General features: G+C 37.5%; 1 protein-coding gene and 1 long non-coding RNA gene across 5 annotated transcripts; one reads left to right on the plus strand and one right to left on the minus strand.

The window, feature by feature from the left end:
- Nucleotides 1–3,810: 3,810 nt before the first annotated feature.
- Nucleotides 3,811–7,621, plus strand: LOC140866790 (protein FAR1-RELATED SEQUENCE 9-like). 4 transcript variants are annotated; one of them, XM_073271843.1, is made up of 7 exons: nt 3,811–4,045; nt 4,558–4,627; nt 5,936–6,019; nt 6,329–6,752; nt 6,829–6,994; nt 7,078–7,160; nt 7,422–7,621. In XM_073271843.1, exons 2-6 carry the CDS (start codon nt 4,562–4,564, stop codon nt 7,094–7,096), a joined length of 759 nt encoding a protein of 252 aa, XP_073127944.1. In that variant the 5' UTR covers nt 3,811–4,045; nt 4,558–4,561; the 3' UTR covers nt 7,097–7,160; nt 7,422–7,621. The 4 variants fall into 4 exon arrangements, with proteins under 4 accessions (XP_073127944.1, XP_073127943.1, XP_073127941.1 ...); XM_073271842.1 differs by having other exon boundaries at nt 5,936–6,752; XM_073271840.1 differs by having other exon boundaries at nt 4,558–6,752.
- A 389-nt stretch (nt 7,622–8,010) lies between these two features.
- LOC140866970 (uncharacterized) lies at nt 8,011–9,819 on the minus strand. Its single transcript, XR_012145005.1, has 3 exons — nt 9,604–9,819; nt 9,381–9,488; nt 8,011–8,561 (listed from the first exon to the last, which is right to left on the minus strand). It is a non-coding gene; the product is annotated as an uncharacterized lncRNA (long non-coding RNA).
- Nucleotides 9,820–14,451: the final 4,632 nt, after the last annotated feature.

Genomic DNA, 14,451 nt, shown 5'->3' on the forward strand with positions numbered 1-14,451 from the left:
TTTTTAGATGTTTCATGTTTGTGCTAACATCGTTGAAAATACTAGATGTTTGCATAAATATTTTATGGAAAAAAAACGTGAATCCCATCAGTAATTATTGTGGGGTTTTGATATGTGATGAGTGCATTTTGTATGCATTAGTTCGTGATAGGTTTAGATCTATTTTGTATACATTCATATTGTTTTTATGTGTTTTAATGCATGCTTGTGTATTTCACTCTCCTGGTTAATTTTGTAGGAAAATGGATTTTTGAATAATGAATTATGGAGCAGCCTTGGTCAAAAATTCAAATTTAATTTTAAAGAGACTCAAATAAGATCTCCACCGTTCAAAATAAAGTTTCAGATGTTTTGAAGTTTCTGTCAAAATTTTACGTCGATCCGACGGCTATAACTTAAGATATGAATTTTTCAAAATAGTCGCGCGGAACAAAAAAATCCACTTGCTCGAGCGAGAGTCTATGCTCGCTCGAGCGAGCGAGACGTGCCAAAAATCTTTCGAGACAGAAAGTTGCTCGCTCGAACGAGACCTGTGCTCGCTCAAGCGAGCGGAGCGTGCAGAATTTGTATTTTTGGAAACTCTTGCTCGGATTGGATGCTATCTTTTGAAGTCTCTTGGGCATATAAATACAAATCTAATCATCAGATTAAAGTGTTCCAAACGCAGAGATCGTGAGGCGGCTAGGAGGCTTGGAGATTTGGAAGTATGCTCCATCTTTTTCAGAGTTTTTTCTTCCTTTCTTTTTTATTTTATTATCGTTTTCAATTATTGAGTAGTTTTTCTTCAACCAAGACGGCGTGATTGGGCCGAACAAATTCATGTAGAAAACTTGGATGTTTGTCTGGGATTTTTCAGACTTGATTTTATTTTATTGATTGTCATATTTGTATTTGTCTCGTGAATAGTCCGATCAACTGTTTGCTTGCATGTTAATCGATTCCAAGTCGACAGAGGAGGAATTGATTTCGATCACTATGATAATTAACACATGGTAAAACCGACTAGAAATAGAATTCGGTTTCAGTGTGCGGTTTGGGTGTAAACTGAATTTTCACAAATATTTAATGCATTCAAATTTGATTAGAATTACGAAAGATTAATCCGTCAATATTTGAATAGGTTTGATTGTTCTAGAAATAGGTCTTTGAACAAATTAGGAGAATTTCTGTAATTTAAGGTTAAATTTGAGTCCTGAATCGGCTACATGTTACATGATTTGTTCGGTACCTACGTGTGTCTTGGTTGTCTCGTTTTAATTAATTTTATCTTCAGTTATTTTAATTTTTATTTTTTAAGCAGTTTTTATTTTAAATTATTATTTTATTTAAATCAAATTGCTTTTTATGATTTTGTCTAGATTAAGCTAAATAATTAATTTTTGAGAATTGACTGCATTCCCTGTGAGATCGATACTTGGACTCTCAGTCCACTTTAGTATTACTTGACCTGATACGCTTTCCAGTAGATTCATATCACACCGATTTAGTCGGTCAATATGATATTCGTGCGAACATTTAAAAATATATATATATATATATATTTCTCTTAGCATAGATTAACCTACTAAAAACACCGACGTGTTTTTGAAAGGGTGTGAATTGTGATAGAGATTCACATAAATATACACAGACTCTCGACGAATGGTGACTCATATAAATATATAACAAAATTATAGAGTTATTGGCGCCTAATTTTATAACTTATTTTCAATGTTTCTACGATAAACCAAGAAATTTCCTCAATGGAAATTAGAATACTTTGGTTAATTAGAGCATGAAATCAAGCACGTTTCTACACTAAACCAAGAAATTTCCTAAATGAAAATTAAAATAATTTGGTTAATTGAGCATGAAATCATGCATGTTAATATTTCTTTACATTATTATGAGAAACTAATCTACTAAACATTTGAATTTCAGTGTAGATGCTGAGTCAGACCTGATATGAGTCCACTAAGTTCATTTAGGCTAGGTCTAAAAGAGGGCCCAATTTTTATTTATTATTGATTGAATTTTATAGCTTGGGGATTATCACAATGTGATTTGGACGGTTTTTTTTTTATTAAACCAAACACCGCCGAAAACGGAGGTTAGGCAGACCTCTACCTGTATATAAATGATGAAATGAAACCTATTGAGGAAGGGCAAAGAGCTCCCTCGCATAGGAATACGTTCAAAATATCATTACATCCAAATCTCAAAGAGAATAAAACAAAGCAAGACCACAACGGTCAAATTAATGAAACAGACAAACTGACTAAGCTAACAGGAGGAACAACGTCTTCAAAAACCCCTACCTGTATATAAATGACGAAATGAAACCTATTAAGGAAGGGCAAAGAGCTCCCTCGCATAGGAATACGTTCAAAATATCATTACATCCAAATCTCAAAGAGAATAAAACAAATCAAGACCACAACGGTCAAATTAATGAAACAGACAAACTGACTAAGCTAACAGGAGGAACAACGTCTTCAAGGCAATCTCAATGAAGACACCCATGAATCTCGTTGGACAGCAAAGCAAAAAGAAGCCACCATCTCAAAATCAAAATCCGCAATGTTGGGCTTTGGCCCAACTCATTATAATTCCCCAGCCCAATTTAAGCCCTTATATAATTCCCCCCCTCTTTTCCTAATCTGATTAGCCCGCCTCCTTCTCTAGTGCGTTCTTTTCTGCTTCTGAGAAGCGTGCGCCTCCATATTCATCCTTGAGCGTTCCATCTTTCTGATTTCTGCCACTTAGTGAGGCGTCGTTTGTTGAGAAGATGAGAGCTCGAGTGAATAGAGTAGAGTGAGAGAGAGAGAGAGAGAGATTGGACAGCAGCCGTGAGTTTCTTTGATATGCTCCATTCTTCTGTGTGAGGACAACTTGTGAGAGCTGGGGAGGACTGAAGGGCGAGAGAGTGAGGCGGCCAGGCTTAGTGTTGCTGCCCTCTCTCGCCTCGTCTGTGTGTGATGCTTCTTTGTGAGGCGGCTGCTGGAAGCTTGGAGCGTGTAGTGGGGTTGAGGGCAGTAGGCGTGAGTTGGGTTGGGAGGAGCCTTTGTGGCCTTCGCCGTGGATTGCCGGTGGTTTGGAGAGTCGTAGCGTCTGAGCCCCAGTCTCCCTTTGTTGTTACTCACGCTTTATGCTATTGTTGGTTTCCCTGTTTGTTTGGTATTTTTTGCAGGTGAAACCCGTACGAAAATGTGGCGGATCGGACTAGGATTTCCCAACAGTGGTATCAGATATGGACGGCGAGGACGACGGATTCCCAACAGTGGTATCAGATCTAGGTGGAGATCCGTCGCCGAGAGCTAGGTGGAGAGCCGTCGCCGAAGCAGCCGCTGGAGCAGTCGACGTCGCTTCCATGAGTGCCGCCGCCACCGCCGTTGATGGTTACTGCCGCTAGGAGCCTCCGCTGTCGTGTGTCGATTGCCGGCCTTACTGGTTTGTTGGAATCGAAACTCTTGCGATGAGTTTCGCTCTGGTATATTGGCTGGAACCTGTTTTCACTGCTTTAGTAGCGTAACCACTTGGTGCGGATGTTATGTGAATTTGTTGCTGGTACAAGCCTAGGATGTGTGCATGTGTTGCTGGTAGAAGCCTAGAATTTTGTTACATGTGTTGCTGGGAAAGTTTATGCCGGCCCAAGGGTACTGTCCTGAGCCAGCGAATGTACGACACGTGTCATTGTTTTTATATTTGGTTATAATGCAAAGCGGGTGTATTTTTTAAAATAAACAAATATATTTTCTTGACCATAGTTAGCTTGGGTTCGACAAAATTTTGATTTGTGATTTTCTCGTGCTCTCTTGTATTCCCCGTCTCCCGCCTCACATCCCCAAAAAAAAATCCAGGATCTTTGTTCTCAAAAAAAAAAAATCCAGGATCTTGCTCTTGGCTATCAACCCACCATCATCCTCTCTCCCGGCATCTCTCGGAAAAGAATTCCATATTTCGAAACTCTCGGCATCTCTTGGAAGGAAGAATTCCAAATTTCTATTTTGCCGCTCAATCCACCGTCATCCTCCAAGTCTGGAATTTGTCATCATAAAAAACAGGAGTAAGTGTGGAGGTTTTCGTTTTCTGCCATAATTTCAGCGTGTTTCTTGTCTTGGGATATTGGGATTTCAGCCTTTAACTTACTGTTGCGCTTCATATAGAGCTCAACAGCGCTCTATTTTTAATTTTAATTTTTTTTTATTTGGTTAAAATGTTTTTAATTAAAGTAGAGTATTAGTGCTCGAAACACATTACGTGTTGTGGAATCGTTATTTTGTTGCTAATTTATGTTTGTTTTATTAATTTTTGTTGCATAATAAGATTAAATTTGTAAAAAAAATTAAAAAAGATAAATCAAATTTTGAAAAACACAAACAAAGTATGAAGGTGGGGCAGTAGGATTTTTTACTTTATTAACTCTACTATACCAGCCAACTGTATAAAATTAAGACGCAAATAGATACAAAACCAACAATACTTAAAGTTCTCACTAAATTCTTAGAACCTTGTTTATTGGCAAATTGCTTTGATTCATTATTATTTTAATTTAAATTTGATTTTTTATAATTATAGCCTGATGGGAGACAACATCGAAGAGGTTGAAGTTGCAAATTCAGAATTTCCGATTCCTGAAAATGTTGAGGTATCATCTACCAACTCTATTGTAGATCAATTGGAGAGTAAACTACATGTTGGTGAAGTAGTCAGGAGTGTCGAAGATGCGTATTTACTCCATTGCAATTATGCACATGCTAAAGGGTTTAGCGTTAAGAAAGGTGATCAACGATACTTTCCTGGTACTAATGAATTGCAAGCTAAAGATTTTGAGTGTTCATGTGAAGGCAGTAAAGATGAAAAACGCTCTAATGAAAAAGTACCTATTTACTTAAAGCCGAGTAGTAGAAGTAAATGTAAAGCTAAACTCAGAATAACTAGGGAAAAAGGGGGAGAGTGGAAGGTTGGTAGGTTTGTTATGGACCATAATCATGACATGGTTGCTTATGATCAAAGACATTTGTTGAGATCATCACGCAATATTTCTCATGCTCAAAAATCCACTTTAGAAGCAATGGTGAATGCTGGGATACCTGTGACTAATGTTGTATCTTATATGGAAAATGAAGCCCAAGGGCCACAAAATTTGAACTTTCTTCGAAAGGATGTATACAATCACCTTGGTCGGATAAAAAAGCATAAAAAAGTTGAGAATGAGGATGCTTCTGCACTACTTCATCATTTTATAAATAAGGCAAACAAGGAGTTAAATATTTTTTGAAATGTGCAGTTAGATGATGACAATAGGATCATGAACTTCTTCCTCAGGGATTCGAGATGTCAAATTGATTTTGAGTATTTTGGTGATGTTTTGTCAATTGACACCACATATCGAACCAATCGTTATAATTTGATATGTGCTCTTTTTTTTGGAATTAATCATCATAAGCAAAATGTGATGTTTGGATTGGCATTCATGTCGGATGAAACCGAGAGTTCATTTGAATGGTTGTTCAAAACTTTTCTTGATTATATGAATGGAAAACAACCTGAAATAATTTTCACCGACCAATTCCAAGCCATGATGAATGCAATTGAAACAGTATTATCATATTCTCACCATTGGTTATGTCAATGGCACATCAATCAAAACGCTCCGTCACACTTAGGGAGTTTGAATGGTGATTCTAGATTTAAAAGATTGTAGAATAAATTCATGAGTCATTGCGAATCCGAGGAAGAATTTGAAGCCACGTGGAGGATTATGAGTGAAGAATACAATCTCAGTTGTCATAAGTGGTTAAATAATATGTATGCTTTGAGATACAAATGGGCTACTGTATTTAGCATGCATAGGTTCAGTGCTTGTCTTTTGGCAACTTCTAGAAGCGAGGGGACAAATGCAGTGTTGAAGAGAGTGGGTAACAGTATCATGTCATTGTATGATTTTGTGCAGAATTACGAAAAAATCCAGAAAAGTTGGCGTGAGAGAGAAAAAGTCGAGGACACACGTTGTCATCACATGAAAGCTCCGACGATGGTAAAAAATAATCCTTTGCTGAATTTTGCTGCAAATGTTTATACACTCACTGTGTACAAGCTTTTTGAATTAGAATTTATTAATTCTTTGAATATGCGGTTGGCTGAGATGCCTTCCAATTTGAGTGAAGTCTCCCTTGGGTTTAAAGTAAAATCTCATGATGAGAGTTCAAGGATTAGACATGTGTTTTTCAACAAGCAGATGTTTGACGTAAAATGCAGTTGTCAAAAATTTGAGTCAATGAGAATACTGTGCAAGCATATTTTGATGATCTTCAATTTTATGAATGTGAATTTTCTACCAAAGCAGTGCTTGAAAAATCGGTGGATGAAAAATTCCAAAAAAAGAATTGATGCATTATTTATGGATGAAAGTCGAAGTGGAAGCGGAAGTGGCAGTGGTCATGAGTCTGAAACTGTTTTTGTGAACCAAATCATGAGATCAACATATGCTCTTAGCATGAGATGTAAAGTTCATGAAAATTCCAGAAATAAGTTGAAAGAAATTATAGATGATGCGATGGAACAAATAAATAGTTTTTTCGAAAATCTGAAGTTGGAAGATCCAAAACTTTGTCACGACGAGTTTCATGAAGAAAATATTCTATTAGATGACATTCTCGTGCTTAATCCTCCTCAATTGAAGTCAAGAGGAATCACAAACAAAAACATACAACTTCATTGGGATGATAAAAGTAAGAAAAGGAAAGGAAAGAGAAAAGGTGATCGAGCAAGTAAGTTAAAGTTGCAAATTGATATTTTTTATGAGTTTTGTTCTTTTATTTTAACTTTATATTTTTTGTGATATAGATGCAAAAGGAACAAAAATCAAAGGTCAGAGTTCACAACCTCTCAAAGTTCGGAGTGCCAACAACTTCAAAATCCTGTTTTCGCTTCATCACAAATCAATATTAATCATCCATTTGATCTTGCATCATTTGGATCTCAATTTCATGTCAACCAACCAAGTCACTGGGTTATTACTAACTTTTCCCTTTGGTTAATATATACCGATCATTCTCTCATCATCTAACATTCATTTGTGCATTTCAAACGCAGGAAATTCATACGAACTTAGGGACATGATGATAGTAATCGTAATAGCTCGATATAAGAGATGTGCACTATCTCAGCTTCTCGAGGTAAATTTTATGATCTTTTCTTTGTGTTAGTTTAAAAAATCAAGATGAGGTGGTGTAAAGCTTCATTATTTCTGTTTTTTTCAAACAAAAGATTTGAAAAAAACTCTGTGACTTCTAATATTTGTTTTAGTTGCTAGAGTTTTGTTTGAATTAGTCCGTTGTGTTGAAATTTGTTAGAAACAAATTATGTGACTTCTAATATTTGTTCTAATATTTCAAACAAGAGATTTGAAATAGATTGTGTGACTTTGTTTCCTCTAGTTTTTTAAGTATGCAGTTTCATGAATTCTGGGTTTTTTGGAGATAATGGAGATGCTGGCAGCTGGTAGAAGAGAATGGAGATGTTGGAATCTACTTTCTTAAATTCAGATTCAAATCATGATTTAGATAGTAGGTTCTGAATTTGTATCTGGCCTTGGTGTACTTCGAATCTTGTTCTAGATTACAAGTGCTTGTTTTGGAATCTACTTTCTTAAATTAGTTGGAATTGTATGGAATTAATCACTCCAATTTCTGCTGGAATTTCTGTTGCGTAAATATTCCAGTATACAAGTGCTTGTTCTGGAATCTTAGTTTACTGACTTTATGCGCTTGGGTTTCTGTTTTTTTTTTTATTTTTGGCTTATGTTATTTATGTTTCCTGTTTTTATGAAGAATACACTACACATTGTCAAGGTTTTGGTTTTTATGTTTCTGATAATTACATAAACATTCATAAGGTGCCAACTATATCTTGTGACATATAGCATTATAGATAAATTGTTATCAAGAAATAAGTGCTTGGATATTTAGAATAATTTGGAACAGACTACATACATTATCATATTATTAAGTAAAAAACATCCATACATAAACATAAAAACCCATCATCATCTTACATAAATATAAACATCCATTAATAAACATAAACACCCATCAACCATCCCATCATTAAGTCAATACAAATTTACAGGCGTCTAAAATATTTGAACAAATACCAAATCTACGAACAAAGAAGAAATATGATAGATTCTTCAACTTCCTAACCATCACGATTCAACTTTATATCTTGAACCAATTTTTTTATCTTATCGATTCCTTCTGAACACTATGCGCATGATTGCGGTTGTCAATTTCTAAAGCCAACAATCCTAGTTGCAATTGATCAAGTTTCTCGGTTTGAGTAGAATTCCTCCGTGAGCTTGCGCTAGAGGTAGTGCTCGAACTTGCTTCGCTGCTAGTTTGGAAATAAGCCCTCCGATGTTGCTTCTCCTTGTATGCCTCAAAAGCTCTTAAGGCTTCCTCGCGACTATGATATGGCTGATGTAGCGCGTCGTTAAATCCGATGACTTGATCATATGCTTCGGCCCAGGTACCATAGATTCCAGGTTTTCGTCCTACAAAAATGACGTACGTTTTTCCCTACGTAAGAAGAAAAAACATTTCATTATTGTATAATACCAAAACAAAAATAATAAAACAAAATTTACTTTAAATTGAATGACTCGCCATTTGATCACTTGAAAGAATAACAAGACTATATCTGATTTAATGTTCTCAAGTGACGATCTTCTGTAATCTTCTGTAACCAGACCAGTATAAAAAACACTAAAAAACAGCATATCCAAGAATGATTAACATCCTCGAGTTTCATCATATTCAATGAATGACACAGTAGATAAACTAGTAATATTTTACTTCTCATGGGTTAAAGGTCTAAAACAGTGCCAAGTTCCAGTAATCTTCAACTTCTCATGGGTTAAATTTAATGACTCACCAATAATGTTCTCCAATGGTAATGTTAATGTAAATCTTTTCCAATTTGATGCACTTGAAAAAAAATTATACAAGTCATTTATGCTAAATTAAATATTAAAACTACTTACTAATAAACCAACTCTACCATTATATACAAATCAAAACATTAAATCACGACATGTTTAGTGCATAAATCAAAACATTTAATCTGTCACCGGCTCATTGTCAATTACACCTTACAGTCTTTCATGTTCAATGAATAAATATGAAGCCAAATCAAGTTAAGAAAAGAAATATTTATATTAATATCTCAGAAATATTTACAATGAATCAATTAGCTGGGGATCGATTGATTTCACTCGCACCTAAGTCGAACTTAAATTCTCGTAGCAAAAAATATCGATTCACTCACTAGTAAAATGATATAATCGCAGACTTCATCGTGTCAAGAAGAGGTTTGTTCCAACAGAAATATCAACTTACAAGTACGCGAGAACGAAGATAAATGACTAGAACAACAACATCGAAGCCCTCGGCAGTTCGTTCGAATGATCTTGAGTAAGAGCGATTTTCCAAGCGGCAGATAGTTAACTGCAAAATAAGAGAACAAAACAAGGCTTCAACACTACTGGTTTCAGAAAAATAACAAGAACTTCATACTAGAAATAGTGGAAAAAGGAGTTGCTGAAAAAAAAATTCATCAAACCTTCGATCTGCACCTCTTCGATCTACGATTTCGACTGCCCGCTTCGATCTTCCAAATGCACCTCTTCGATATACTATTTCCAAATCAAACTTCCGGAAGAAAAACTCTTTCCCAAACAAGAGTGGAAGAGTGGATGAATAAAAAATAAAAACCTTAGTTTTCTCCGGTCGATTTGGAAATAATGATGCATTTTTGAGAAAATGCATTATTAGACCCCTTTCAGATCTAACCAAACCTAACCATGGTCAAAGAAATATGATTTTTATTTTTAAAAAATACACCCGCTTTGCATTAAACCAAATATAAAAACAATGACACGTGTCGTGCATTCGCTGCCTCAAGGCAGTACCCTTGGGCCGACATAGAATTTTCCGTGTTGCTGATAGAAGTCTAGGATTTGTGTGCATTTGTTGCTGGTAGAATCCTAGGATTTATTTGCCTATTGGATACTGTTGTGTTTACATGCTTGGTTATTGTCATGTTTCCATGTTTTTCGCGTTTCTCTGTGATTCCCTCGTATCTTTGTGACCATGTGCATCTTTGTGACCATGTGCATGTTTTCTGTGTGAAATATGTTAGCTTTGTGTTTGTGTCTCTTTGTGAGACATGTGTCTTTGTGATTATGTGCATTTTTTTTTTGTGAAATTTGTTAGATTATTTTTTCTATTTTTCTGTGTGAAAAATAGTTATGTAGGAATATTTTTTCAGAACTTGATTGGGCTCCAAGTGAGGTGGAGCATTTACTTGGTTATAGTCTAGTTTCTGAAATATTTAAAAGTTTTTTAAACTTTGATTTTTGAAAGATGTGTTCTGTTTGGGTGCAGCGTCGTAGCTTACTTTGTGTTTGCTACATATTCTGTTGCTAGTAATGACTTTGTGTCTTCTGTTGGGGCGATGATGATGGCTATAAGTGACTCTCGTAACTATTAAACTGGTGTTGGGCCAAAAGGTGGAGATTGTTGGGCTTTGGCCCAACTCATTATAATTCCCCAGCCCAATCCAAGCCCTTATATAATTTCCCCCTCTTTCCCTAATCTTATTAGCCCGCCTCCTTCTCCAGTGCGTTCCTTTCTGCTTCTGAGAAGCGTGCGCCTCCATCTTCTTCCTTGAGCGTTCCATATTTTTGATTTCTGCCACTTAGTGAGGCGTCGTTTGTTGAGAAGATGAGAGCTCGAGTGAATAGAGTGGAGAGAGAGAGAGAGAGAGAGAGAGAGAGAGAGAGAGAGAGAGAGAGAGAGAGAGAGAGAGAGAGATTGGATAGCAGCCGTGCGTTTATTTGATCTGCTCCATTCTTCTGTGTGAGGACAGCTTGTTAGAGCTTGGGAGGATTGAAGGGCGAGAGAGTGAGGCGGCAGGGCTTAGTGTTGATGCCCTCTCTCGCCTCGTCTCTGTGTGATGCTTCTTTGTGAGGCGACTGCTGGAAGCTTGGAGCGTGTAGTGGGGTTGAGGGCAGTAGGCGTGAGTTGAGTTGGGAGGAGTCTTTGTGGCCTTCGCCGTGAATTGCTGGTGGTTTGGAGAGTCGTAGCGTCTGAGCCCTGGTCTCCCTTTGTTGTTACTCACACTTTATGCTATTGTTGGTTTCCTTGTTTGCTTGGTATTTTTTGCAGGTGAAACTCGTACGAGAATGTGGCGGATCGGCCTAGGATTTCCCAACAGTGGTATCAGAGATGGACGACGAGGACGATGGATTCCCAACAGTGGTATCAGAGCTAGGTGGAGATCCGTCGCCAAGAGCTATGTAACGCCCCGTTTTTATATTAAATGAGTTTATTTGAGTTAATCGGAGATTGCAGAGTTCAAGAGCCGACTTGATTTTGATCAGGGTTCTTTTTGTAAATTTTGAAAATTTCAGGGACTAAAACGTAAATTTTGAGTTTTATATATTATCTACACTTGGGAAAAAGGAATTATTGGTCTCCTTCCTTGCTTTTTCTTCCCCTTCACGCCTAAACTCCATTAGAGGCGCTCCAAGTTTTCTCCAAGCCTTGAAATTTCATTCCGAGCTCGATCCGACCGTTGAAAATTATTTCTGAAGGCAGATTAGCGATCACTGCAGCGAGAGCTCCGTTATATCGTAAGTTTTTCTATGATCGGATACATTCTAGTTTTTGGATGTTGTTAGAATCGCTTGAGATTCGAGTATGTTGTTCTTGACAGAGTTCTGATCGTTTATTATCTGTCGGTTTTGAAATGGAGCGACGTTCGGATTTGTTTTGATTTTTGGAAGCCATTTTCAAAAATCTGGATTTTTAGATGTATTGGGTTTGCCTTGTTTTGGTTGTATTGGCTTTGATATGAGTTGATATCGGTATTGAACTGATGTCTGCATTTCCGGTTTGTTCAGTTTATAGCCGTTATGCCGTCGGTTTGAGTTTTGGAGATTTGAACCGTTTTTGAGTTATTGAACTTGGCTTGTAAGTTGATCGTGGTTATTGATCATTTATTTGTATCTGAAAAGATCGTTTGGAGTTTGTCAAGCCCAGGGTTAACAGCATTTGGTCGTCGAGAGTTGGACGAAGATCGGTAAAGAGTTTTTCTTGAGCCGTCGTTTGTTGTTTAGGTTGTATAGTTGTTGATACAATCTTTTGTTGTAGCGTTCCAGAGTTGGAGCTACTGCATTGAAAGGTAAAAGCAGTCATCGTAGCGGGATAGCATACTCGGGATAGTTGGTTCTCGAGTTTTCCCTTTTAAATCACATATTGCATCAATACTTGTTCTAGCATGTGGAACTTGTATGTTGATTGATTGAGTTTCGTTATGTGGCTTTTCCTTATGTTTCTGTTATGCATTCATCTTGAGCCTACTTTGTTTACAGCGGGCAGAACCGCCCTTTTTGTTTAAGACGTTTGGGAACTATGACTGAGTGGCATAGGTCGTAGTCCTTTCGCCTAGTGCTAGCATACTCATTATGGTTGCTCAAAGTCTAGAGGAGTGGGATATGTGGCACCACCTCGATTGGGAGAGTCGGTGAGTCGTTACGTGATCTCATCCTCGGGATCCCAAAAGCACAGCAGCAATCCCTCGTTTATCAGATTTGATAACCCGTTTTAAAGACATGCATTTCATTACGTTGACATTGATTATGTGTTGCCTTGAAAGCATGTTTACTGATTTCATTGCTTGTTATGTTCGCTTTTTCTGGGATTATCAATCTCACCGGTTATCCGGCTGTTGCTTTGTTTTGTATGTGTACTTGGAAACAGGTGGGGCAGGATCAAGCCAGCATAGGCCTGGATAGCAACAAGAGGGAGAGCTAGTAGTGAGACTCGGTTTAGAAGTCGTGTCAGCATGTCTACCTAGTAATATTGGAACATGTTTAGATATCGAACTTCGTCGTTATGTTGTCGTTGCATGTTCTCTACTTTTGAACAGTTTTTGAACTCCAGAATTTTATGTACTAATTGGAGCAGTTGAATAACTCCAGTACTTCATGTATTAGTTGGAAGATTTGTGATTGTAATGCATGATTATATTTTGATGGTATTGGACTTAAGTTTCTAGCAAGATTTCTGCTGTTTTTACTCTGTTTCTGTCGCCGCTCGATCGACAGAATGTTACCGATCGAGCGACGGAAATTCTTGCAATTCTCTGTTTCTGCATTTTGTTGGCCACTCGATCGGCAAGATCTTACCGATCGAGCGGAGCTGGTTTTGCTCGGGCAGTGAATGAGCAATTTTTGGCTTGCTCGATCGGTAAGATCCTACCGATCGAGCGGAGCACTGTTCACTTCAAAAAAAAAAAAATTCTTTATTGCTTTTAATCTTGGATTTTGAATGCCTTATTGTTGTTTAATCCCGAGATTAGATGTTTAGAACCGAGGTCTCACATTAAGTGGTATCAATGCGTTAAAATTCTTGGTTGAACTAGAGTGAGCGGGGTAGATCGAGTCTGTGTGTATTGACTCCTCACATGTGTTTGAATTATTTAACTGTGTACTTAATTCCATGCGAGCATGCTTTATTCTTGAGAATTATTGAATTACATGGTTTTGTGATTTAATTTATAAAGCATGATCTACTTGAGATATAATTGTTTCTGTTATCGACTGGTATCCGATATTCCAAACGGTTGTAAGGGCACTGATTGTAGCAATTGAGATATCTCGTGTCCTAACCTTTGATTATCATATGGGTCCTCGTCGAGTAATAAACATAAACACACCGCCAGTTATCCCTGCGACTGAGCAAGCTAGCACTGAAGTTGATCAGTTGGATGCTTCAGCGACACCGATGGAAACCTTGCTGAAGAGGTTTCAGTCTTTCAAACCATCTCTGTTGATGGGTACAGAAAATCCAGTTGATTGTGAGAGTTGGTTGGATGATATTGATCAGTTGTTTGATTCCATTGACTACACCGATGACCGCCGAATCAGGTTAGTCATTCATCAGCTTCGTGGGGTTGCTAAGAGCTGGTGGATCATGACGAAGAAAGCAACAGAGAGTAGAGGTACGGAAGTTACTTGGACTCTTTTTAAATCTGAGTTTTATAAGCGGTTTTTCCCTATCTCGTACCGTAAGGACAAGAGAGCAGAGTTTGCCAATCTGAGGCAAGGGAATCTGAACATTGAAGAGTACGTCGCCAAGTTTGATAGTCTGTTGCGTTTTGCACCGCTAATTGCCGGCGATGATGAAGCAAAGGCAGATCATTTCATCAATGGTTTGAATCCCGATGTCTTCACGTTGGTAAACACCAACAGTCCTAGCAACTTTGCGGATGCCACGAATCATGCAAAGGGAGCAGAAGCAGGCTTGTTGAGGCAAATAGGTAATCAGGTGACACCTCAGTAACAGAGGCAGTATCAGAATCAACAATCTCAGTATCAGAATCAACCATCTCAGTATCAGAATC

This window comes from Henckelia pumila, chromosome 4, assembly GCF_033568475.1.
Source record: "Henckelia pumila isolate YLH828 chromosome 4, ASM3356847v2, whole genome shotgun sequence".
NCBI classification, from domain to species: Eukaryota; Viridiplantae; Streptophyta; class Magnoliopsida; order Lamiales; family Gesneriaceae; genus Henckelia; species Henckelia pumila.

Coding starts and splice junctions, on each gene's coding strand:
- LOC140866790 (XM_073271840.1), top strand. CDS start 5,696: ATGAGTCATTGCGAATCCGAGGAAGAATTTGAAGCCACGTGGAGGATT. Junction 6,753..6,828: donor GAGAAAAGGTGATCGAGCAA/GTAAGTTAAAGT, acceptor TTTGTGATATAG/ATGCAAAAGGAACAAAAATC.